The sequence below is a fragment of the Mytilus edulis genome, chromosome 7 (assembly GCF_963676685.1).
Source record: "Mytilus edulis chromosome 7, xbMytEdul2.2, whole genome shotgun sequence".
NCBI lineage: Eukaryota > Metazoa > Mollusca > Bivalvia > Mytilida > Mytilidae > Mytilus > Mytilus edulis.
The window spans coordinates 28,352,713-28,378,900 of record NC_092350.1 but is presented as its reverse complement, the minus strand read 5'-3'; the positions used below and the strand labels follow the sequence as shown (position 1 = coordinate 28,378,900).

The 26,188-nt window shown below is 32.4% G+C and overlaps 1 protein-coding gene across 1 annotated transcript in view; it reads left to right on the top strand.

The window, feature by feature from the left end:
• LOC139481189 (cytoskeleton-associated protein 5-A-like) overlaps positions 1–26,188 on the top strand; it is a 67,780-nt gene that overhangs the window by 12,258 nt on the left and 29,334 nt on the right. The window contains exons 10-24 of the mRNA XM_071264345.1: positions 1,382–1,486; positions 1,858–1,947; positions 2,497–2,661; positions 10,204–10,332; positions 11,227–11,370; positions 11,892–11,921; positions 12,672–12,758; positions 13,209–13,319; positions 13,927–14,019; positions 14,626–14,811; positions 15,867–15,958; positions 16,373–16,430; positions 17,252–17,377; positions 24,924–25,060; positions 25,779–25,953. Coding sequence (XP_071120446.1) covers positions 1,382–1,486; positions 1,858–1,947; positions 2,497–2,661; positions 10,204–10,332; positions 11,227–11,370; positions 11,892–11,921; positions 12,672–12,758; positions 13,209–13,319; positions 13,927–14,019; positions 14,626–14,811; positions 15,867–15,958; positions 16,373–16,430; positions 17,252–17,377; positions 24,924–25,060; positions 25,779–25,953 — 1,728 coding nt within the window. The remainder of the gene's footprint in view (positions 1–1,381; positions 1,487–1,857; positions 1,948–2,496; positions 2,662–10,203; positions 10,333–11,226; positions 11,371–11,891; positions 11,922–12,671; positions 12,759–13,208; positions 13,320–13,926; positions 14,020–14,625; positions 14,812–15,866; positions 15,959–16,372; positions 16,431–17,251; positions 17,378–24,923; positions 25,061–25,778; positions 25,954–26,188) is intronic.

Below are 26,188 nucleotides of genomic sequence, written 5' to 3'. Positions count from 1 at the left end.
GTGTTTTTAAATGGGGTTGATATATGAAATAACAAAATTGGACCATGAAAATGAGAATTCAGGAATATTACATATATAGCTTAGCTTTTAACAAGGCTCACGCTATTAGGCGACTTGGGCGAAGAAGTCGCTTTCCAGACCATCATTTCGCTTTCCCCGACACTCAAAAGCAAAAACAAGTCGCCCTGTTGTTTCAGATACTCAATTTCGTCATCGGACATTTTAATTTTTGACCAAGTTGGTGAAACATCAATTTTGTATTGATAATTAAAGAAATTCAGACAAAAACGATTCATTTTCTTAAGAAAAGACGTTGAAGCATTGTCTTTACATAGTGTGTAGCAGGTTATTTGATAAAAAGACAACTTTTTATCCCTTCGTGTACTTCTGGTGCTTGTTACTCAAAAACGTACATCAACCTAACTTTTGGCAGTAAAATAAGTTTGTTACTTCATTTAAATGTGATAAAAGTTTCCTCCAGTAAATGTTTAATCCATTTATTGCATTAAAAACGTAATGTTCCTTTCCAAATAGCTTGTCAAACATCGTTTATTTTTGTAAATTTTCTTGCATTCGTCCGCCATTGACCGTTTCTAACTACGGATTGGAACTGGACCAGCTATGACCCAAATCCGTATTTTTACAATAATAACTAGGACGCATGAATGCAACATCTGACAGAAGAATATTGATCCCAAAAGGAAAAATTACGCATTCCATACGCATTAAAAGACTTTTGGTTACATCTAATTGATTGGTGTATATAATTCCATATAATTCATACGGATTGTTTCAAAATATTGATCAAAGTCAAACTCTGAGACTATTATACTAATATCAATATATTATGGCCCAGCTTAACTTTGTATATCTTTTGATGAGAAACATTGAAATTCATATTTTAATCAAATTGTAATTGATATATTATAATTTCTTTAACTTTTTTAGTGCTAGATATTTAATTGGTAGTTTCTCACAAGAACCTAAACTTAAACAACTTTGAATTTGAACAGTTACTTTAATTGTATACTCAGATATGAATTGAACAATATTAAAAGAACATTATTTACATATGACCCTTTATACTATAGTAAAATATAAAACATTGTAGCGCAGCTTGCGAAGGAGCACTTTCAAATCCCACCACTTCTCCCTATCAGTTTTGAAAAGAGAAGTCACTTCTCCCTATGATTCTGAAGTAGTGTGAGCCCTGACTATTGAATATATTTAACGATATTATAACTAATATGATACTTTAAGAGATAAGGATTAGTTGGTCGTCTAATACAATCTAGAAGAGAAGGTATGAATTATGCTGAAAATGTAGCCATTCCGAAATTGTTTTACATATAAGTACAATTGACATTTTTTGTTTATCCAGGTTATTGCCAAAGACACCAATGTTATATTAGTGGGTATTGCAAGCAGATGTTTGACTGGATTAGCCATTGGTTTGAGGAAAAAGTTTTCACCTTATGCACTAAATGTAAGTGTGATAACGATATTTAACATATTCAAATGACTTGTCGTGGCAGGTATTTTGCAGCTGTTTAAATCTAATTGCTCACTTGGAATTTGTGTTCAGGGGGATGATGCTTCTGTGTTGAATAGGCTGAAGATGACAGTTACAAATTGAACAACTTGTCAAATTGTTTTCACTTTTTACTCACAATTTGATAGGTTTAAATTATATATATTTTTCATGGTTATATTTGGCTCATTGATTATTACTGATGTTGAAAGTATAGGGAGAAAATTATTTAATATTCATTTATTAAGGTCACAGTACTACTACACAATTGTAAATACAAACATATGGTGAGAAAAAGTTAATATATATTTGTTATTTATTTACAGTGCATACAGATGATATTGGACAAGTTTAAAGAAAAGAAACCTGCTGTTGTAACTGCACTGAGAGATGCTAGTGATGCTATTTACCCTTCTGTAAGGTTTAGTCCTGAGTTATACCTTTTACATTGAAGCTTGAAATAGTTGAGTAGGTCCAAAACATTTTTCATCAAGTCAAAAGGCTTTTGAACTGGGACCTATTCATGTTTGAAACCCTTTCTGTAAAAGGAAAATAAAAAAATGATCAACTCCATACACTACTGTTGAAAGAAGATATTACATACCATGCATACTGGAACTTAATCGCCTGTATACATTGAAGAACAGTGAATATGTTTTGTATCAGCTTTATTACATTAATTTAAATGTCTAAATAAAGACCTGAGAAGCCTCAAATCATGCAAATTGTCTTTTCTGTTGTTAACAGCACACGGAAATCTTATATTCTTTTATAGTAGTCCTTAATATGTTTGTTTTATTATAATGTGAAGCTAATTTGGTATAAAGGAAATATATGAATGCATGTAACATGTAAATCTTTTTAAAAATAGAAGATTTTGTCAATAATCTATATTTATAATGCTTACACGATTATATTGCCTTTATAAGTTGAAAACTATACAGATGACGTTTATATTTTCACAGACAAATTTAGAAGCTATTTCTGAGGATGTGGTGGCAGCACTAGACAACAAAAATCCTCAAATTAAAACAGAGACAGCCTCGTTTTTATCTCGATGTTTTTCTAAGTGTACTACAGCAACTTTACCTAAGAAAATGCTCAAGATGTTCTGTACAGCTTTACTTAAGGTAGGTCAAATATTTTATTGCAGTATTACATGTATAACAATCTTTTTTTGGTTTTCAGTAGCATTTTTATATAAATGTAAATGCTGAGGCTTTTAGTTGCATAAATGCACAAATAATATTCTTTTTGAAATTAGAAAAAAATATACTTTTATAACTTGTTGATTTCAGAATTTGAACTCTTCCAATGTGAACGTAGGAAAGTATCTTTTTCCTCAAAATAGAAACGTTTGCGGTTCTCAGTATTTCATAGTAGGTTTTATTCATGTTTTGGCCAACAGACCTCTTCATACTAATGTGTCTAATATATTAGAGGTTTTCTGTCTTATGAATAATAGACATACATTAATAGTAACAAGGAATTTATTATTTAAAATGATGAAGGTATTTTAATGTTAGATTATGCTGTACTGGTTTTAAATTAGAAGTCCTAGAGATAATTTTTTTTCTTGCATTGAATAAGCTTACATTTGAACTTTAACGTTTTGATCAGTTATTCATATTAACACCAACACATACATCTTTTTCCTTGTCTATACCTTTTATTAACACAACACATACATCTTTTTCCTTGTCTATACCTTTTATTAACACAACACATACATCTTTTACCTTGTCTATACCTTTCATTAACACCAACACATACATCTTTTTCCATGTCTATACCTTTCATTAACACCAACACATACATCTTTTTCCTTGTCTATACCTTTCATTAACACCAACACATACATTTTTTTCCTTGTCTATACCTTTCATTAACACCAACACATACATCTTGTTTATATCAAAATCTGTACTTACCTGTCTGAAAAACATTTGCAATTACCCCTTGGTAACCCCTTGCAATCGCTATCTTTTAAATTATCTCCCTTTCACGATCTCCCGAATAGAAGATCACTTTACCTTCAGCGAAAATGGCTACAGCCTGATCGTATTTGGTTTAAAAGCAATCGTTATTATTATATTAGGTAAGAATAGACATCGAGTGAATTGGAAGCGATGGAAGGCAAGTATAAGAACTGTGTAAAGTGTACCTCACGTATGAACGTGTTAGATACGCATGAGGAATGCTATAGACATCGTATTTGTCACAAGGCTTTCCCGTGCAATATTTGCCGGGAATGGGATGACGAGAAGCGATCGCTAGTTGATAAAATGTTGGAGAAAGCGAGGTCGAAGCTTTCTCTTTCTTCAAGTGCCTTTAACCCTTCTGTGCAGGAGGCAGAGAGGAAACTTGAAACGGCAAAGCTGAGTGAATTGGCGTCGCCGGCAAAGCATGACAAACTATCAAAAGTTCGAACTGATCATAGTGCAGATGATCGTGAAACTCAAGGTACGGGAGTACATTTTGAAGCAGTTGAATTTAACAAATTTATAGCAGATCAAGTGCAAATGCAATTGAAAAAGTTGTTACCACAGGTAGAGACACAAGGCCTTATTGCAAGTGATGCAATGCATGCTTCCATTGACTCGAAATGTGAAATTTCGGAGAGTCAATCTTTGTCTAGGCCAAGGGCCCACTATAGTAAATTTATGCCATCTGATGATCAGATTTCTGTTGTTTCCCATGAAATCGAGGATGAAATAAGTATGGGTGGTTCAGCTATTTCTGATGAAAATAATAATGATGCCCACTCTCAGTCACAACATTCTCATGAAAAAGACTTTTCTCTGTTTAGTGAAGGAGCACCAGGATCTACCGATCCAGTTCAATGGAATAATTTTCTCCAAAAAATTGACAACCAAATTAAAAATAGATTGTTCAGAGGAAACTGAAGTAGATTCAGTCAGAACTTCCTATTTGCCTTCAAGACTAAATCCTGGCAATTCAAATAAATCAACTAATTTAAAATTACCTTTAGAGGGTACTACAGTTGAAGTTTTCAAGAATGTTGAGAAGGAAGCTATGTCTAGTAGACTTTAAAATACTGTAAACCGGGAAATTTTCGCGCAGTCTTTATTTCGCGATTTACTAACACATTCCAAATTCGCGCTGTTTTGAATTCGCGAGTTCACAGTGGCCTGTATAAATAATTTCGTAAATGATTTCAAAAGTGACAAGCTTTGCATGTATCTTAAATCAAGTGATAAAATCTATCAGAAATCTTTTGCTTTCGGTTCATTAATGTAAAAGTAGATTAAAAGTTTGTCATGTTTCAATGCTTGTAAAAACACATACACAATAATAGAAAAGTAGATCTAATCATTTTGTGCTAATTAAGAATGAATTAAAATAAAAGGTGTCTGGATTAATGTTAATAAATTGATCTTTTGATCTGACTAATCTGTATAGTAGATTCAACGAGGGGATACTTTTATTACTGGTGTCATTAACATAATTGTATTTACAAGTTTCAATTTGTAAAAGTAAATGTAATAAAAAATATTTTCCTTGATATTTTCGCGGTCATTTTATTTTCGCGTTTTAATTCTTATCGCGAAAATAAAACGACCGCGAAAATTTCCCTGTTTACAGTAGGTCAGTTCGTCTAAGAGATGATAAGGCTTTTATGGTGTCGAAAAAAGATTTCACAGAATTTTGTTCCCCTCCAAGGCTTGATGATAATATTGAGGAGGGTTTGTCATCTACTATGGGCAATAAGAAAAAAGGTTTTGTAGACCGTAAAAAGTTTCACACTCTTTACCTTCCTTCCATAAGGAAATGGATGCTGAATTTAAAAAGGTTGACAACTCAGCTAGGACATTGTTAAGAAGTGTTTCATATGGCTCTTTGATAGCAAGCTATATTGATGTTGCTGATTCAGAGGAAGACAGGGTAGAAGCATGTTCAGCTTTAGTAGCATGTTTCAAGTCTATGGCAGATATGACTTCACGTATAGTTGCTAATTCTGTTATAAACAGAAGAAAAATTTTCTTAAAAAATGTTGATTTTACTAGCAAAGCCACATCAGCTAAATTGTTGAATTTACCTTTGAATGGCGCACAACTTTTTGGTGGTAAATATTTTGATACTTTGCATTCCTGAGCTGAAAATATAAGAGATGCTAAAGAAACACAAAACGTTTATCGTTCTTCATTTGTTCCTGGAGGGCAAAAATTTGATGAAGGATCTAGAAAAAGAAAATCTCAAGAAACTTCTAATGTATCCTACAACAAACCTGCAAAAACATCAAGATATGATAAGCAGGATTTTAATGACCGTCGTGGCACTGACACTTTTCGTGCCTTGCCAGCAAAACAAGGAGGAAAAGGATCTTTTTTTTTGGAAAAATTCCTCCCAGAAAAATTTCAAGAAATAAACAATTATTTGTCTGCGGTAAGTCTCCAGGTAGGAGCACGGTTGTTACATTACCACAGTCAGTGGTTTCAAATAACTCAAGAAAAGTTAGTACTTCAGATAGTGAAGAACGGTTTAATTTTAGATTTCATAAGTCTTCCAGCTTTTACAGGAGTAAAAGAGACAGTTGTACCCAGAGTAGGTACAAAAAGGTCTTCTATATTAGAAGAGGTAAATTCTTTGTTAGAAAAAACATGCTATAGAGCCTGTCCCGACAAGTGCAGAAAATCAGGGTTATTACAGTACAATATTCATGGTACCAAAAAGACAAGGAGGTCTCAGACCAATTCTAAATTTAAAACCACTAAACCAGTTTGTCATACCTCATCACTTCAAAATGGAAACCCTCCGATCGATTCTAAAAAGTCTGAAAATTGGGGACTGGGCAGTAAAACTGGATTTGCAAGATGCATATTTCCATATACCCATTCACAAACATTACAGAAAATTTCTCCGCTTCAGCATTTTGGGAAAAAAGTATCAATACCGAGCTCTACCATTCGTTCTACGATCGGCTCCAAGGATTTTCACAAAAGTGATGGCAGTAGTAGGTGCGTTTCTGCGAAAACAAATGATTCACATATTTATGTACCTGGACGATTGGATGTTAAAAAACAGCAGCAAAGTAAAGCTGACAAAACAATTACAGTACACTCAAGAATTGTTGAAAAATCTGGGTTTGATAATCAATGTGAAAAAATCTTGTTTAGTTCTGACTCAAATAATAGAGTATCTAGGAGCATTGATTCACTTAAAAGAAGGTCTTGTGTTTCCGTCTCTAGAGAGATTCAAAAATATAAGTCAGATGATTCAAATATTCCTAAATTCACATACAGTAGAGGCACGTGTAATGTTGAGACTACTTGGTCTAATGGCTTCATGCATAGATTTAGTTCCATGGGCCCGACTGCACATGAGACCACTTCAGCTTTATCTTCTAGCTTGGTGGAGACCAGCTCTACACAGTTTAAATCATTTGATTCCACTGTATCAACCACTCCAGGAACATCTATTCTGGTGGCTAAACCGAAGAAATTTTTTCAAGGGAGTGCTATTAGAACAGGAATCTGCTCAGGTGACTCTAGTGACAGATGCGTCACAGTCGGGATGGGGAGCTCATATAAACAATTATCAGATAGCAGGTGTTTGGTCGCCTCAGTACAAAGTAAAACACATCAATTGGCTAGAACTCAAAGCTGTGCAGTTAGCACTGCAAACATTTCTGATAAAAGTACAATTCAAAAGTGTGCTAGTGAGAACAGACAATGCAACTGTCGTCAGTTATCTGAACAAACAGGGAGGTACGTGATCCCCAGACCTTTGTTACTTGGAATGGGATCTTTTGAAATGGTGTATAAATCACAATGTCAAAATCCAAGCTGTTCATATTCCGGGAAAAAAGAATATTATAGCAGATGCCCTGTCAAGGGGGAAAATGACCATTCGTTTGACAGAATGGGCATTAAATATGACAATAGTGAATTTGTTGTTCCTTCAGCTAGGAACACCAGTAATAGATCTGTTTGCGACTTCAATGAACAAGAAGCTGCCAGTGTTTTGCTCTCCTTGGCCGGAAGAAACAGCAGTGTCAATAGATGCACTGTCAATGAAATGGACAAATCTATTTGCTTATGCATTCCCACCACCGATCATTCTAAACAGAGTATCAAAAAAATACAGAAAGAGGACTGTGTAATTTTACTGATAGCGCCAATGTGGCCGAGACAGTCGTGGTACAGTCAACTTCTCAACCTGTTAATAGACTTTCCAATACAACTGCCTGTACAACAAAATCTATTAAGTCAAAATGGAATTTTTCATCCAAATCCAAGTGTTCTAAATCTTGTAGCTTGGAAAGTGTCAAAAGATCTTACACTGCAAAAGGATTTTCACCAAAAATTGCTTCAATTATTTCCAATGCACGAAAACAATCAACACAGACAGTTTATAATGCAAGACTCAAGCTATTTGACAGCTGGTGTCAAGAACGGAGTATCAATCCCAGTACGGCAACTGTGCCAGAAATAGCTGAATTTCTTATGTTCTTACATACTGTAAAGAATTGTAAGCCAAGCACTTTAGCTGGTTACAAGTCAGCAATAGCTTTAATACATTCTTCTAAAGATAGAATTTCTATTAACATGGATTTGCGTAATTTAATTAAAGGATTGTACAACATTAATCCACCAATAAGGCAGTTGGCGCCAAATTGGGATTTGCCGTTGGTTTTGCTAGTGTTGACAAAGACACCTTTTGAACCACTAGAAGAAGCAGAATTGAAATATTTAACCTTAAAGACAGTTTTTCTTATGGCATAAGCTTCTGCTGCACGAGTCAGTGAATTACACAGTTTCACTATTAATGACAAACATTTCAGGAAAGAGCAAAGAGGTATACGGTTGTTGCCAAATATGCAATTTCTTGCTAAAACTCAAACTTTGAATAAACCATGGGAACCAGTATTCATTCCCAAATTTGAAAACTGCTACAGATCCAAACGATTTACTGCTGTGCCCTTGTAGAGCACTACTAGCTTATATTAAAAGAACTGAAGTTTTGCGCAAATCACAAAGACTCTTTGTAACATATCAAAAGAATCATCATGTAGAGGCTTCTAAGAATTCCATTGCACGATGGATTGTGAACACGGTTAAATATGCATATGAACATGCAGATACAGACACACTTCAGTTTGTGAGAGCTCATGATACAAGAAAGCTCTCAACTTCTTGGGCTTTATTCAATGGGCTTTCCTCTCAAGAAATTTTAAGAGCAGCTCATTGGTCAAATGAGACAACATTCACCTCATATTACTTGAAGGATGTACCAGATTTGGAATCTCGGTTTGCAAAAGCTGCAATTTTGCATACGGCTAACAGAAGACAGAAGAAGTATTAAGGTAGATATTTTTTATTTACTAGTTACTTTCTTCCTCTCACCCACCACCTTTAGGTTTATGCTGCAAATTCTTTGAAAATGTTTTTCAGACAGGTAAGTACAGATTTTGATATAAACTATGGTTTTTTTAAAGTAAAAACCTTGTTTATGATAAATCTGTACTTACCTGTCTGACCCTGCCCACCTCCCCACCTGAGGAAGTTAAGTTTTATATAATGTATATAGTAATTTCCGCCTCAGGTAAAGTGATCTTCTATTCGGGAGATCGTGAAAGGGAGATAATTTAAAAGATAGCGATTGCAAGGGGTTACCAAGGGGTAATTGCAAATGTTTTTCAGACAGGTAAGTACAGATTTATCATAAACAAGGTTTTTACTTTAAAAAACCATATTTCCTTGTCTATACCTTTTATTAACACCAACACATACATCTTTTTCCTTGTCTATACCTTTTATTAACAACAATACATACATCTTTTTCCATGTCTATACCTTTCATAAACACCAACACACATCTTTTTCCTTGTCTATACCTTTTATTAACACCAACACATACATCTTTTTCCTTGTCTATACCTTTCATTAACACCAACACATACATCTTTTTCCTTGTCTATACCTTTATTAACACCAATACATACATCTTTTTCCTTGTCTATACCTTTCATTAACACCAACACATACATCTTTTTCCTTGTCTATACCTTTATTAACACCAACACATACATCATTTTCCTTGTCTATACCTTTTATTAACACCAACACATACATCTTTTTCCTTGTCATGCTTGTCTATACCTTTTATTAACACCAACACATACATCTTTTTCCTTGTCTATACCTTTTATTAACACCAACACATACATCTTTTTCCTTGTCTATACCTTTCATTAACACCAACACACACATCTTTTTCGTTATCTATACCTTTTATTCATTATAGTACTTGTATCAGAATTAAAAATGCTAGTGTGGATGCATTAATATGGGGATGGGGTTACCCGTTTGATACTGCCCAAAATGTAACTCTGCCTTGATAGTATTGATAGTATTTTCAATGTGAATACATGATCAATATAGTTCTATTTTACATGTTATTTGCATCATTTTTGTGGGAGACTTCTTTCACTTTGTCTCTTGTTTTCATGTCATCATAGAGCAGAAGAATATATTAAGAATGTATTCATGTACACTGAATTATCAAAGGAAGTAATTAATACTATGAGAGAGTTGTTGGACATACATATTGCATGTGCATCTACAGGATTATTTAAATAGCTCAATTGTGAGATCTAATTTCTAATGTGGACATAGTTACAAAGAGTCTTTAAATATTTGTTATTGCAGACAATAAATGATACAACACCAGAAGTAAGAGAGGCTTCGTATGCAGCACTTGGTATGGCCATGAGAGTTGTTACAGAAAAAAATATCATGCCTTTTCTACCAGACGTCGATGCTATTAAAATGCAGAAGGTAATTCCTTACAGTAGTTTATGATAGAATTGGATCAAAATTTTTATGCCCCATTTATGGGCATTATGTTTTCTGGTCTGTGCGTCCGTCCGTTCTTCAGTCCTTCCGTTCGTCGGTTCGTCCGTCTGTCCCGCTTCAGGTTAAAGTTTTTGGTCAAGGTAGTTTTTGATGAAGTTGAAGTCCAATCAATTTGAAACTTTGTACACATGTTCCTTATGATATGATCTTTCTAATTTTAATGCCAAATTAGAGATTTTACCTCATTTTTACGGTCCATTGAACATAGAAAATGATAGTGCAGATGGGGCATCCATGTTCTTAGGACACAGTCTTGTTTTTGTAGGGTTTTAAAGGGCTTGTCCATTTCAACATAAAAACACCAGAGCGGATTTATTTAGTGGTGTTTTTTTTGCAGCATGTCCCGAAGATATGCATTAGATAATTCAACAATTGTTAATGAACTATATACACAAAATATTCTTACTCTTTAGAATAAAACAACCACACACACATTTAAGAATGTGTCATACAATAGTTTAAAACTGGAAGGGTTTTATTCACTGGAAAAGCCAATTCCTTAGGAATTGATCATACTACTTATCATTTTATGAAAAATAATGTTATCTGGATATTTAATGTTTATTGTAACTTCCAAATGAATCTGGATTCATGATCCGGTTTCCTCAGACTCAACATTGTCAATAAATCTACATAATCTTAAATTAAGACTTGTAAAATTGTTTTGATATGACTGATAATGTTTCAACTCATATAGTTTAACATGGAATAATTGCATTTAAAGAATAATTGGTGTATGGTGGTTTTTTTTGGAACAGTTCTTTAATCACACAAACACAGATACATTTTCAGTTATATATGTATACTTGATTTCAGATAAAAGAAAGCTGTGAAAAAGCTGTGCTACTGAATGCTAAAGGAGAACCCAGGTCTGGTGGTGGTAGTGCTGTCAGTAAACCAGCTCCAACTAAAGCTCCAGAACCCAAACCTGTAGCTAGACCTAAGACTACAGCTAAGTCTGTAAGTACTAAGTTTATTGTAGATTTAATTACTGTTAACAAAAGAACTGTATTCTCTTTGTGAATACATCACCATAACTAAGTTATAAACAAAGCTAGAAAATGTGTTCACTTTCTTTTGGTAGATGAACAATGCATTCTGTATTTGATATTTTGACATGTAAATTCATATTTGAATCATTAATTAAATCAGATAAAACTAAAAATTTACGTCAAAACCTGTTTTGACATTAATTTTTTAAGAAGTCATATCAAACTTTAAAACAATTACACAGGAATATTAAGAAAATAAATTGAAATATAATGTTTAGTGTGGATGAAGTACATTTCTGGTTCAATTTTGATGTACATGCTCATAGACCAAAACATGGTGTATTCATTAGAGGCATAGAAAGATGTTCAACCAAAAGTTGACTTACAAGACTAGCCAAAACCATCTAGCTCAACTTGAGGTCTCAATTAGCTGTGAATTTTAGAAAAAAAATGTATATAATACTTGTATTTTTTTTTCTATATTTTTAGGATAGACCAAAAACAGCCCCTGCAAAATCTGTAAGTATGACGACTAAATATATAATATTTGATTTGTTTAGCAGCGAATCGGTATTAATAGCTTCATTTTGTACCTCATGCTGGTAAATGTTAAGTATTTAATCTATACTGTATCTGTATCATTGCTTGTCATAGAATATCATATATTGGTTGATTAGGATACTTTTCTAAGTCGAGACAAATACATAAATGAGATATATCTGGTGTTCTTGTATGGTGCATAATAATTACTGTGCAAGATAAAAGATTACAAACATATTACTATATACAATGAATAGTGTCAGAAATATCAAAATACTTCAAAATGAATCACACAGTTACATAAGATCAAAGTATCTGTAAGAAACTGCTTAATTTCCTTATTTACAGCTGACAAACTGACATGAGTAAAAGAAACTGGCACATATATCTCCATGCAGATGCTGCTTACATTACTTAGCATGGACAATATCTAACAGTTGTCCAAAGAATCTATCAAATTGCCAGAAGATGGTGTTATTTGCCAAATAGAAAGAGTTATTGGGTGTATTTAAATAAGATGTGAATGAGACATAAATCCAAAGACAAAAAAAGGCAAAACAACCTATTGGTATAAGTCATATAGTCTGCAGTAATAGATCGCTTTCTATACAATGTCTAAGCTTTGCAATGGTTCATTAACTTAAACATAGACACAGTGTATTCCCCATCCTCCAGATAGACTTATTTCATATTCATTTTTATTTCAAGATGTCCTATATTTTATTTTAGACATCAAAGAAAGATGCTAAGGGTAAAGGTGGAGGAAAGAAGGGAGGTGCAGCAGCTGGTGAACTTCCTACAGAAAATGTTCTCTCAGTAAGTTCTGTTCATACATACCTATTTTCTTGGAGAAATCATGGATTTGTATCTTTTTATTTTATACTTTATGAATATACATGTTTATGATACGAATGGGTAATTTGTAATTTGACTGTTATTTACATTTGTTGTGATATTAATTGAAATCCTGTAAAACTGGTAGTCTTAAAAAAATTAGTAGTTATACAGTATTTAAAAAAAATAGTTTAAAAAAAACACTTATTGAATCATTTAAATTACTGAAGCAAATAGATAATCTTGGAAAGTATATATACAACATGGAAAAATGTTGGAATGCAGATTATTTCAGGTTCTCTTGACCATATAGTTGTATTTGTGTGATTATGCAAATTATTTTCTGTCACTATAAAGTCTTATATTCAAATAGTAATAATTGATGGTACTAGGTAACACATGCACTAATATTATTGAACTTTAACAAATTAGGATGAAGCTGTAGAGGATAAAGCTGGTGCCGTTTTTCCTGGGGATACATTGAAACAGTTGACAAGTGCTAATTGGAAAGATAGGCTGGCTGCCATGGAAAATATCACACAGGTTTGATAAACAAATGTCAATATTTAATGTATGTTACTAGCCAAAAATGTGTTGTTTAGAATTAAGTTGTAAACAAAATACAAAAGTTATTATTCCATAAATGTAAATATGCTTAAGCATATTCAGTTAATATGTCTATCATTATAATACAAAGTTTAACTATTTTTAAAAGAGGAAACAAATAAAAAGGGTTGATAAGTATAAACAGTTTTAAAAAATACATGTAATGTTATAAAGTGGAAAAGGATTAATATAAGTTGTAATAACTTATTTCCCAATCCACTATAAATAAATATGTCTAAACTAAATAGTAGCAAAATGTTGAGTTAAGATAACATTGATATACACACTGGGTTGTAGTTGCATATTTGATTTAGGAACACTTTTCTACTGAGGACAGTGTAACAGAAGCTTGATTAACCAAACATATATTTTATGATACACACAACACACAAAAAAAACCCAGTAAATTTGAGTATATTATCAAAAATGTTCATCAAGATATAAGATATACGACTGCTGTTAACTTGAATTAGCATCATAATAGTAGGATACTTTCAAACCAATATTGATGTTATAATATAAAGACGATTATTTATTTTCGTAGACAATGAAGGGTATGTCTAAAGATGAAATACCATGTCAGGCTGTTGTCAAAACAGTTGCTAAGAAACCAGGTCTTAAAGATAATAATTTCCAGGTTAGTTCATTCCTTTTACAAAGTTTACAACTACTTACCTGATGCACTTTTCAGCAATGTCTAAATTAAGGAGATTTTGAAATGAATATGAATTATGTTATTGAAATATTTAGATAGATGTAGTTGAAAAATTAAATCTTGAATCAATAGATTTCCAAAATGATACCTGCATTTTGTAAGTTGAGTGTTACCATTCATGGTACATCATATCAAAAGAGTGACTTCAGTATCAAATATATACAAATCCAGATGTAAAATAGTGAGTGATTCAAATACCTAAATGCTTTGATTTCATACAAAAATAGGGGCCAGCTGAAGGACGCCTCCGGGTGCGGGAATTTCTCGCTACATTGAAGACCTGTTGGTGACCCTCTGCTGTTGTTGTTTTTTATTTGGTCGGGTTGTTGTCTCTTTGACACATTCCCCATTTCCATTCTCAATTTTACTACATATATTTGGAACTCAGCTTCTAGTGCACAGCACACAAAGTATAAAATTTGAAAAATATCATATTCAAAGCAATCTAAAAATCAAAAATACTATTTTACAATATTTCATAAAAAATTGTGGTAACATAAATTGATTTTGCGAAAAACTTTTTTTCAGGTTTTGAAGTTACGAATAGAACTTATAACACTTCTTGCCAAGAATGCCAAGTTCACAAAAGTATCTGCAGAATGTGTTTTATCAGACCTGGTTGATAAGATTGGGGATGTAAAGCAGGGCAAATCTGTACAGGAATGTCTCAGTTGTATTGCTGAGGCTACATCATTAGAATTTATTTGTAAAGAGGTACAGACTTTTACAGATAAAAATAATCATGAGGATTACGTATGGAACATGCCTGTCAGCAATATTATTTTAGATAGGAACATTAAATTTCACACTTTGACTTCAAAATAATACACTATTGACAAGGTAGAAAAAAATCCTTATAAGCAGTTATCCACAAATTTACATATACTACGTATCTTTTTATGCCCCACCTACGATAGTAGAGGGGCATTATGTTTTCTGGTCTGTGCGTCCGTTCGTTCGTCCGTCAGTCCATCCGTCCGTCTGTCCCACTTCAGTTTAAAGTTTTTGGTCGAGGTAGTTTTTGATGAAGTTGAAGTCCAATCGACTTCAAACTTGGTACACATGTTCCCTATGATATGATCTTTCTAATTTTAATGCCAAATTAGAGATTTTACCCCAATTTCACGGTCCACTGAACATAGAAAATGATAGTGCGAGTGGGGCATTCGTGTACTCAGGACACATTCTTGTTTTTCTCTATCCAAAAAAATTGAAACCCTTGAAAATAAATGAATTCACAGTATATTAAGTTACTTTAGGGAGAAAAGAGAAAACATATAATTTGTTGATATAATGTGCAAATCTCTATTTATGTCAGTCCTTTGTATATGATTTTCATTTCAAGTACCCTCAGGTGTATTTCAGACCTGACGTCACATGTCTTGTTTAGAAATACTTTTCTTGATCCATTTGGTGATGTTTAGAGATTATACTGTGGATTATATTTTCGTTGGAAACCATTTTTCGTGGATTTCATGGGTACAGATGAACCACAAATTAAATGTTCAACGAATGATGAATTTTCTATAGGCTTGTATACAGACTTCAGCAAAACCACGAAATTAAATATCCACGAACATGCAAGTTTTCCCTAATCCACGAAAATTGATACCCACGAAAATAAATGAATTCACAGTAATGGAGGAGATTGTTTCATAAATGACAATTTCAAACATACCTTAGTATGTTCAGTTTAAATGTATTAAATATGGTTAGGTTTTCAGAAACAAAAATCCTTAGAAAACATAATAAATATTTTTCTATTATAGGTAATACCTCTAGGGTTTGAAAACAAGAATCCTAAGAATACAGCTGAAACATTAGTGTGGCTAGCTCAAGCTGTGAAGGACTTTGGACTGAAGTAAGTTTGGGAATCTATAAACATAAAAATAATAGAAAACAATTTTACTTTCCAACTTTATATTAAACTTTAAATAAAAAAAGTATTTGGACTAATGACCTTTAAATATGATGTGCTAGAGTATATTGAGAGACTATCATAGATAAGTATTATAAATAAGAAGACCAATCTTTATAGTCACTATAGATTTTAAATTGGCACCTTTAATTTCTCACTTATATATATATGAACCTAACTATGACAATAACCCTTGTCTGAACCATATGGCTTGTAAATATTAAGTTCTTTAAAGAAACAAAATATATTGTATATTTTATTGATTTGTTGTCTGTTGATGTCTATGCAGGACAACATAGAACAGAGTTTTGATAGACCTTTACAATAGACTATTTGAATTGTTTCAAACATTTTCAGGTTGAGTGTCAAACCATTAATAACCTATATAAAGAAAGCTTTTGCAGCAACTAATCCAGTAAGTTATGCTTAATATTGAATTTTTAAAAATGTTAAAAAAAATTAGTTATATTCAGGACTGTATTTTCATCACTATTCTCATATTTTCTTAAAATGCACAAAGGTATTTATTTAATTCAATGATAGAATTTGGGGCATTATGTTTTGGCATCTGTGTGTTCGACTGTCTGTCCCATATATGGTTTAAGTTTTGATTTAGTGTAGTGAACCAATAAGTCTTATGAGATAATTTCAACTTGAAAGTTTAACATTTCATTAAAGTATACATTTTTAGAATATATGTCAAATTTGGTTTTCACTAAGATAAGTGTGAAAAGGGCATGATATTCTATGAACACATATTCATGTTTAGAATACTGTTTCATTTTCAACACAAATGGCATTTTGTATTATGTATCATAATTAACAATAGATGCCTTTACGCAAACACTTGATTACTCAACTTAACTAGGACAGTCATTAGTGACCCTGAACTAGAATATATGATTGTTCAGAGGTCAGCTGATGCTTCATGGTGCGGGAATTTTTTAGCTCTGTTGAAGACCCATTTGAAGAGTTGGACTATAATCTGCTCTTTGATCTGGTTGTCTTTTTGACACACATTTGTAATTTTAGCCATGGGTTGTGGGTTTATCTCATTAATTCCATGATTGCTTAAAATATACGAAAATATTCCCTGCAGGAATAGTATTTATAATGCAACAAGTGCATACTTATTGTTAAATATTCAAAATTGACCCATGAACAAACGTTATTGCATTGAAATTGCAAAAAAAAAACCAAACCTACAAAAATGTCAGTGTCTAATTTCTGTTTCAGGCTGTGAGAGCATCAGCCATCACTGTAACCTCTGTTATCTATATGTACATGGGACAACAATTTAGGATGTTCTTCGAGGATGAGAAACCAGCTTTGTTGCAGCAAATTGATGCAGAGTTTGAAAAGGTTAGATTTTGTATTTGTTTAGAAATAAGAGGTATTTTTGTATGATAAGTTTAAGCTGTAAATATGTCCCATCAGAATAGGATTAAAAGATCAGCTGATGTCAGTTTCAGTATTGTGCAAAAATACATGTCCAGTCTGAATAAAATAGAAATATGAGATAACCTGTTTTGCTGTATGTAGATGTCTTTTTTTTCAACCTTTAGAAGTAAATTAAAACATTAAGAGCACAAGATACTGTGATACCTGTTTGAGGAAGAAAGATATGTTTGTTAAGTAAAAAATTATTATTCATCTTTAAGCAAGACAATTTTCAGAAATAGATCATGCTGCATATATATATGTCGTGTACAAGTTGCAATTTTGTACAGGTTATAATGTGTACAAAAATATTGTACATGTTATAATTTGTACAATGCTAAAATACAAGTTATAACATGTACAAAAGTAACTCATACATGTTGTAACATGTACAAAATATTACTTAAAAATGGTTCTAACCTGTACAAAATTTGGAAAATAATAATAAAGTTGAATATACATGCATGATTGAAATTTATTAAATAAAACAAACAATAATCAAAAGCAAAAGAAGGTGCATTATTTTCAGCATACATAACATACCAAATTTTCATTCATTTTAGAAACAAGTTTTTTTTACTTGTTACAATAAGACATGTGACACCTTGAGTTGCACAAAACTTTTACTCTTCTACATTTGCACCTACCAGACTCACACTGCCTTTCTTACAGTGACAATGCACAAAACCTCACTCAATGATAACTTGCGCACTATCTCTCTCACTCATTGGGACTTCAGACACATTTAAAGTTGCCTTTGCTAAAAATTGAACCTGGTTCCTACTCCAGTATCCCTTTATTTCAAATTTAGCTCCAATTGTGTAGCCTACATGTTCATTCACATTGATCACCATGCCTTTTATGTTTCTCTCATCGTTAGGGCCCCTATGAATAAACTCATCATAGATACCAGGTTTAAATTTTATTTTACGCCAGACGCGCGTTTCGTCTACAAAAGACTCATCAGTGACGCTTGAATAAAAAAATGTTAAAAAGGCCAAATAGAGTACGAAGTTGAAGAGTATTGAGGACCAAATATTCCTAAAAGTTTTGCCAAATACAGCTAAGGTAATCTATTCCTGAGGTAGAAAAGGCCTAGTTTTTCAAAAAAATCAAAGTTTTGTTAACAGTTAATTTATAATTATGAACATATCAATGATAACTCAAGTCAACACAGAAGTGCTGACTACTGGGCTGGTGATACCCTCGGGGAAATAAATCTCCAGCAGCAGTGGCATCGACCCAGTGGTTGCAAATAAACTCATCATAGATACCAGGATTAAATTTTATATTACGCTAGACGTGTGTTTCGTCTACAAAAGACTAAAGGACAGAATATGAATGATAATGTTATCACCTTGGGAGAGAACATTTAAGGGCATACGATACAGTTACAGGGGAGGTAATGACGTTGCTAACGTAAAATGTTATTTTCGCGACGTCAAACTATGACATATCGGGAAAAGATGCATTTTTCAACTGATTTTTATCATTCAAACTGATTTAATTTGAAAACGAGTGCATGGACCCCTATTTTTTAAAACGGCAATTTGTTTCATTTTGCAAGGAGATTATGTTACCCAAATTTTATAAAACTGTAAATAGAGGATTTTTTTTAATTTTGATAAACGTGCAGCAAAAAATGACGTTTGTTCCTCTATTCATGAACATTTGATAAATATGAGTTATTTCTGAATAAAAATTGCATAATTTTTAATGATACTTATAAAATACAGATATTACCTATTATTTAACAAAAAACCATTTGTGTTTATCTTTTAAAACAAAAAAGTTATGTCTTTCTTTTGAAAAAGAAAATACGGACACAAATCTGAATTTTGAGCAAATATACAAAATTTCGACCTCATTTTACTCAAAAAGTAGCACATGAAGGTATATTTTTTATTACATATTTGATTTAATCAGGTAAAAAATAGCCTATATGCAAATTTTCATCAACTTGTAAATACAGGTTCAAAACTGTATCGTATGCCCTTAATCTAGTTTTAGTGTTTCTGATCAAGGCATTTGCTTGTACCTGCTGGCCAGAAAGGATCCTTTTTTGTGCACGCTTGATGTCAATATTTGAAATTTCAGAAAAACAAGTATTGACAGCAGGAATATCACCACCAAAAACCAATGATGGCCACTTACGAGGAAGTAAACCAGTAGATGTCATGCTGATACTGATTCATTAGCAATGTTAGCCATGTTGACTGTCCCTTTGGTATCTTTCGTCCCTCTTTTTAGCTCACCTGGCCCGAAGGGCCGAGTGAGCTTATGCCATCACTTTGCGTCCGTCGTCGTCCGTCGTCTGTCGTCGTAAACTATTTCAAGAATCTTCTCCTCTGAAACTACTAGGCCAAATACTTCCAAACTTTAACTGAATGTCCTTAGGGTATCTAGTTTATAAATTGTATCCGAAGTTTTGATCTATCAACAAACATGGTCGCCATTGCTAAAAATAGAACATAGGGGTCAAATGCAGTTTTTGGCTTATATCTCAAAAACGAAAGCATTTAGAGCAAATCTGACATGGGGTAAAAATGTTCATTAGGTCAAGATCTATCAGCCCTGAAATTTTCAGATGAATCAAACAACCCATTGTTGGGTTGCTGCCACTTAATTGGTAATTTTAAGGAAATTTTGCAGTTTTTGGTCATTATCTTGAATATTATTATAGATAAAGATAAACTGTAAACAGCAAAAATGATCAGCAAAATAAGATCTACAAATAAGTTAATATGACCAAAATTGTCAATTGACCCCTTTAGGAGTTAGTGCCCTTTATAGTCAATTTTTAACCATTTTTCGTTAATCTTAATTAACTTTTACAAAAATCTTCTCCTCTGAAACTACTAGGCCAAATACTTCCAAACTTTAATTGAATGTTCCTTAGGGTATCTAGTTTATAAATTGTATCCGAAGTTTTGATCTATCAACAAACATGGTCGCCATTGCTAAAAATAGAATATAGGGGTCAAATGCAGTTTTTGGCTTATATCTCAAAAACGAAAGCATTTAGAGCAAATCTGACATGGGGTTTAAATGTTCATTAGGTGGAGATCTATCAGCCCTGAAAATTTTAGATGAATCAAACAACCCATTGTTGGGTTGCTGCCACTTAATTGGTAATTTTAAGGAAATTTTGCAGTTTTTGGTCATTATCTTGAATATTATTATAGATAAAGATAAACTGTAAACAGCAAAAATGATCAGCAAAGTAAGATCTACAAATAAGTTAATATAACCAAAATTGTCAATTGACCCCTTAAGGGGTTATTGTCCTTTAATGACAATTTTTCACAATTTGTTCATCATATTTGCTAACTTTAAAAAATTTTCTCCTCTAAAACTACTCAACCAAATTCAACCAAACTTCAACTGAATGATCAGTAGGGTGTATAAAATAAAGTTTGTGTTTTATTTTCTATTTCGTCAAAAAACATGGCCGTCATGGCTAAAAATAGAACATAGTATAAAATGCAGTTTTTGGCTTATATCTCAAAAACTCCAGCATTTAGAGCAAATAAGACAAGAAGTTAAAGTATTTATTAGGTCAAGGTCTACCTGTCCTGAAATTTTCAGCCGAATTGGGTAACTGGTTTTTCAGGTATAATGCCCCTGAATTGATGATTTTAAAGAAATTTTGCAGTTTTTGGTTATTACCTTGAATATTATTATAGATTCAGATAAACTGTTTATAGCAAAAATGTTAAGCAAAGTAAGATCTACAAATAAGTCAATTTGACCAAAATTGTCAATCGACCCCTTAAGGAGTAATTGCCCTTTAAAGTTGTTTTTTTACAATTTGTTCATCATGTTGACTTACTTTAAAAAATCTTCTCCTTTGAAACTGCTGTATCAATTTCAGCCAAACTTAGGCTAAATGAGTTTCAGAGTATCTAGTATAAATTTTATATTTTATTTCCCTGTATGTCAAGAAAGATAGCTCCTATGGCTAAAATAGAACAGGAGAAATTTTTTTTTTTTTTTTGCTTTTGAAGAAAATAGGACGATTCAAAGAACATTTAAATAAATTGAAAAGCCAAAATAATCATTGATGAGATATTGAACCAAAAAAATTAAGGTGAGCGATTCAGGCTCTTGAGAGCCTCTTGTTTAGCCATGTTAGCATCACTAAATTCATAAACCATTGTTTCTGTTTCTAAGTCAATGTATTTTTCATCGTTGTCTGCTGAATTATGACCATTCATTTCGCCATTGGTTTTAGTGTTTGTGTCAGTAATAATGTCCGTCTCTGACATTCTAATCCCCAATTTGATGCAAAAAATGTTCTGGTCAAGCAGATGACACAAACAAAATATTCTGAATGCTAATTCCATCCATACTTTATAGTGTTATATTTTGAAAAAACTAATCAGATTTTTTCTAAATAAAACTAAATAAATTTGTTCGTTGTTTGCACAAAAAAAAAATTACTAAGAAGAAAAACAATCACCTCACTTGAAGTTAAATCATTGCACTCGAACTGCACTAAAAAGGTATCACACTAACATGAATGGAAAATAACAAAAAAATGATGAAAATATTATGGAGGTTAATGGCATGTGTTGTTATAATAGATGAATAGAAACATATTTTTATTTTCTAATTTTGTACAAGTTAAACCCATTTTTGGAAAATGACGCAGTCATTGTTCCATAACTGCCGACCTGAACTTCATTACATTGCTCTGCCTACCGCGCTTGGTTTCGTATTTTCTATTTTCCAAACAAACTGGTATCTGCTTGTGTTATCATTATGCATCATTGTGTAGTATTAAACCAGCCAGGACCCAGTTTACACTGGTTTTTGCTTGTATTCCACTACACTCGAACAAAGTGTTGTAGTTTGACGGGAACCAGTTTTAGAATTTGTAAACTACAAAACGTAATCGGTTATTGTTCATTCCGTTTTGGTGTTTCATACCGACTTATATGGTTTGAATAAGCTTAAGACCATTCAAACATTAATGTGATAGGTATATTAAAGATTGTTTTACAAAAGGATTGAACTGTTTTACTTTCAAAGTCGTACTATAGGGATATCTGTCATATACGGATTTCCACTCTCACCGGTTAATTTCTTCTTTTACACGTGCTTTGGAAACTTCCTGTTTAATCGCAAGTTTTAAAATTGTTTTTGAGTGAATTAAACTTATTTTAACAATCATGAAGCGTTCCAGGATCATTTTAAAGCAGTTTCTTCTTCTCTTTGATGATGGAAAATAGGTTTTCTCAAGAAAATACCGCAAACGATCGCAGAGGAATTGAAACGTACAAGTCAAGTCGGCACCTGGTTAAATTGGCATCTAGTCAAATCGGCACCTATTCGACGTCAATTTGGCATCCAATAATATTTGATATAATATTTTCTATTCAATTAATTAATTACTGTTACCAAGTACATAGTGAATATGTTGTTGTGTATTTTGGTAAACCACGAAACGAAAGTGAATATGTAGTGTATAAAGGTAAACAACGAAGCCCTTACCAAAGCTGTTGTTTTAACAATTAGACAATTTGTGTAATTGTAAAAACAAGTCAATTATTAAAATAAAATGGAAAACTATGAGTCCCTTTCAATAAATCAAACTTTCATGCCAAATAATTAGCAAATTTAAGGTGTTTGTTTTTCAGTAAAGTTTAAACAGCATTAAACCAACAATCCTGTAAAATGCTCAACTGGTTAAAATAATGCAGAAAAATACACAATATCTCATGTATTAGTCCAAATAATTATGACGTCTGGCAAGGCTATTTTATTATTTTTCTGGGACGCCTTCCTACGACGTTCAGGTGCCAATTTAACTAGGTGCCAGTTTGACTAGAATTCTTTGACAAATGTTTGAAACTATCTGAGTTTCATTAGACCTTTGATAGCAGTAACAAAAAGATTATTTACTTAATATTTTGTGGGAGAAGGGGGTTCAGACTGTGTGGCATCAGGTCTGTTTGTGCCCAATACATTTTCGCACCCTACACGTTCGCACATTCACACTCTACTCATTCACGCCCAATTTTAATTCAAATTCAAGTTGAATAATTGGAAAATTATGGTTGTTGTTTTAAATTGCTTGGGTGTAAATACTGAATGTATTTATAGCTTGGTATGAGTAAAACATTGAAGATTTTAAAGGAAAAAACACAAAAGATAATTGTTTTTAACAGCTTGGTCCCATTGATCTGAAACAACGAAACAATAAAACATAGAAACCAAAATATAGCAATCCACTAATATAACCAAAACATGATAAAATTTATTCAACACGCAGAAACAAACATAGTCATGATAGTCAGAATCTCACTTCATTTTGAAACAAGTCAATGAAACAAGTTATAGCAATACACTAACCAAAACATGATTAAGAGTTATTCAACACAAAATAAAACGTTGACAAAATACCACTTTATTTAGAAAGGATTATTATTATTTTTAGCAATACCTTATCCAAAACATAATTAAGATTTATTCAACACAAAAAAAAAATTGCTGTCTCACTTTATTTTGAGACAATGACAACAATTATACTTATAAGAAAACACTTGCTTACATAGTTGTTAAACACAAAACCAATTAAGATTGGGTGCGAACATGTAGGGTGTGAAAGTGAAAGGGGTGAAAATGAGTGGGCGCAAACGTGAATGGAAGCGAACGGACTCAGATTCAGACTATGTACCAGTGAGAAATATACAAGCCTTTCTACGGTATTTATTTGTACAATTCAGCTAGTCTTGACCTATTCATTTGTCTTAAAAAACCAGCCAGTTGTCACCTTCACTTCACACACACACACATATACGAATATCAATTATATGCTTACGATACATGTTGCATTGTTAAACTAATTACGGTATGTGAAAATCAAGACTTGCATAAAAACTATCCCAATATTAGAGACAGTGGCGTCATTTTTCTTCAGAGCTTTCAGCTCTTTGATTAAGCAATATTTTGTGCATGTTATAACATGTAGGAGGTACTTTTGTACAAATTATAACATGAACAATATTTTTGTACATGTTATAACCTGTACAAAATCGCAACCTGTACACGACATAATATATTTATATATATATATATAAAAATAGATTAGCATCCTGCAATTATACTGAAGAGATGAGTAGATGATCATTTCTGTACACTAAAAATAAATACTTTGTGTATTGTATCAGAGATCCTTGTTTAATTCCTACAAAAAGGTAACACCTCCCGAAACAAAAGGTTATTTTTATAAGCTAGAGTTAGAGGAGGGGATAAGGTATCTGCGCAATGCTAGGTGGTGTTGTCGTAGAAGTTAGAAAAAAAGTACAGGTTCCAGCCCCGGCGCCGGGGAGGAATATACGAATCAAATCTACTCTAACATCATTAGGTTGATTTTCTAGGCACTTTATATATATTATTTTTACAGTGATATATAATTTACCAACATAACTGTGGAGCATCAATTACTTATCTAATATTTTAGGTGAAAGGTGAGAAACCTCCAGCTCCTACTAGAGGTGTGGTAGCAGGAGGTGAAGGGGAGGAGGAGGAAGAAGAAGATGAAGATGCACCTAAAGAGGAAGTCAATTTAGCAGATCTAATTGATAGAAATGATATAGGGTACTGCCCTCATACACATTTTATGTAAATTCAGATATGACAAAAGTAATCGAGGAACATTTACACATAGATTCATAGTGTCATCTAACTTTTGTGCATTTGGTGGTTCAGTTTGAATTTAACCCAGAACTAAAAATGTTAGGTGACTTTATCTTAAATTTACTAAATTTGAAATAGGTACCATATTTTTTTTATTCTTAATGAAATATTTTTGTGTAATATCACAATAGTTTAATTGAAGCAGATGACCTAAAGATTCTATAACCTGCATTCTTTCACAATGTCATTGATACATTTAAGAGGAAACACATCATCAGTGGCACACAAGGTTCTATATAGTCAGTGAATGCAACTTAGCAAAGATTATGAAGTCAATGCATTTTGACTGTGCATATAATACAGTATAAAATGTTTTTGGGTTTTGGTTGTAATCTTATTTCATTTGTCTAAAAAGAATAAAAAAACAATCAGGTATGAGTTTTGAATAAACTAATTTATAATTCATATAACAGAGAGACAAAATTAGAATAGTTATCTGTTGGTACATCTGCTTAGGAGAGTTTCGTTTAGTTCAAACTATTTAACAGGTTGAATAAACTAATTTATAATTCATTTAACTGTGAGACAAAATTTGACTAGTTATCTATTGGTACATCTGCTTAGAAGAGTTTCGTTTAGTTCAAGCTATTTAACAGTTGCTGTCTTCTTTTTTTTTTAGTGAAAAATTCACTCCAGAATTAATGGAATCATTGGTAGATAAAAACTGGAAGATAAGGAAAGAGGCTTTAGAAAAAATCTCAGTCATATTAAAAGAAGCTAAGTTTATAAATGGAAACCTGGGCTCTTTACCAGAAGGGTTGAAAGTTCGACTGGGTGATAATAATAAAGTTTTGGTAAGTATATATTAAAACCATAATCTAGTAACATACTCTGATGTCACTAATTACATCAAAAACTTTAATTTCCTATAAAGGTCATGTTACTTCAGAGAAGGTAACTAAAGTCATCAATATACAGTTAAACCTTCTGTAAAGGTCATGTTACTTCAGTAAACGAGTGGGGAGAAGGTAATTCAAGTTATCAATATACAATTAAACCTTCTGTAAAGGTCATGTTACTTCAGCAAAT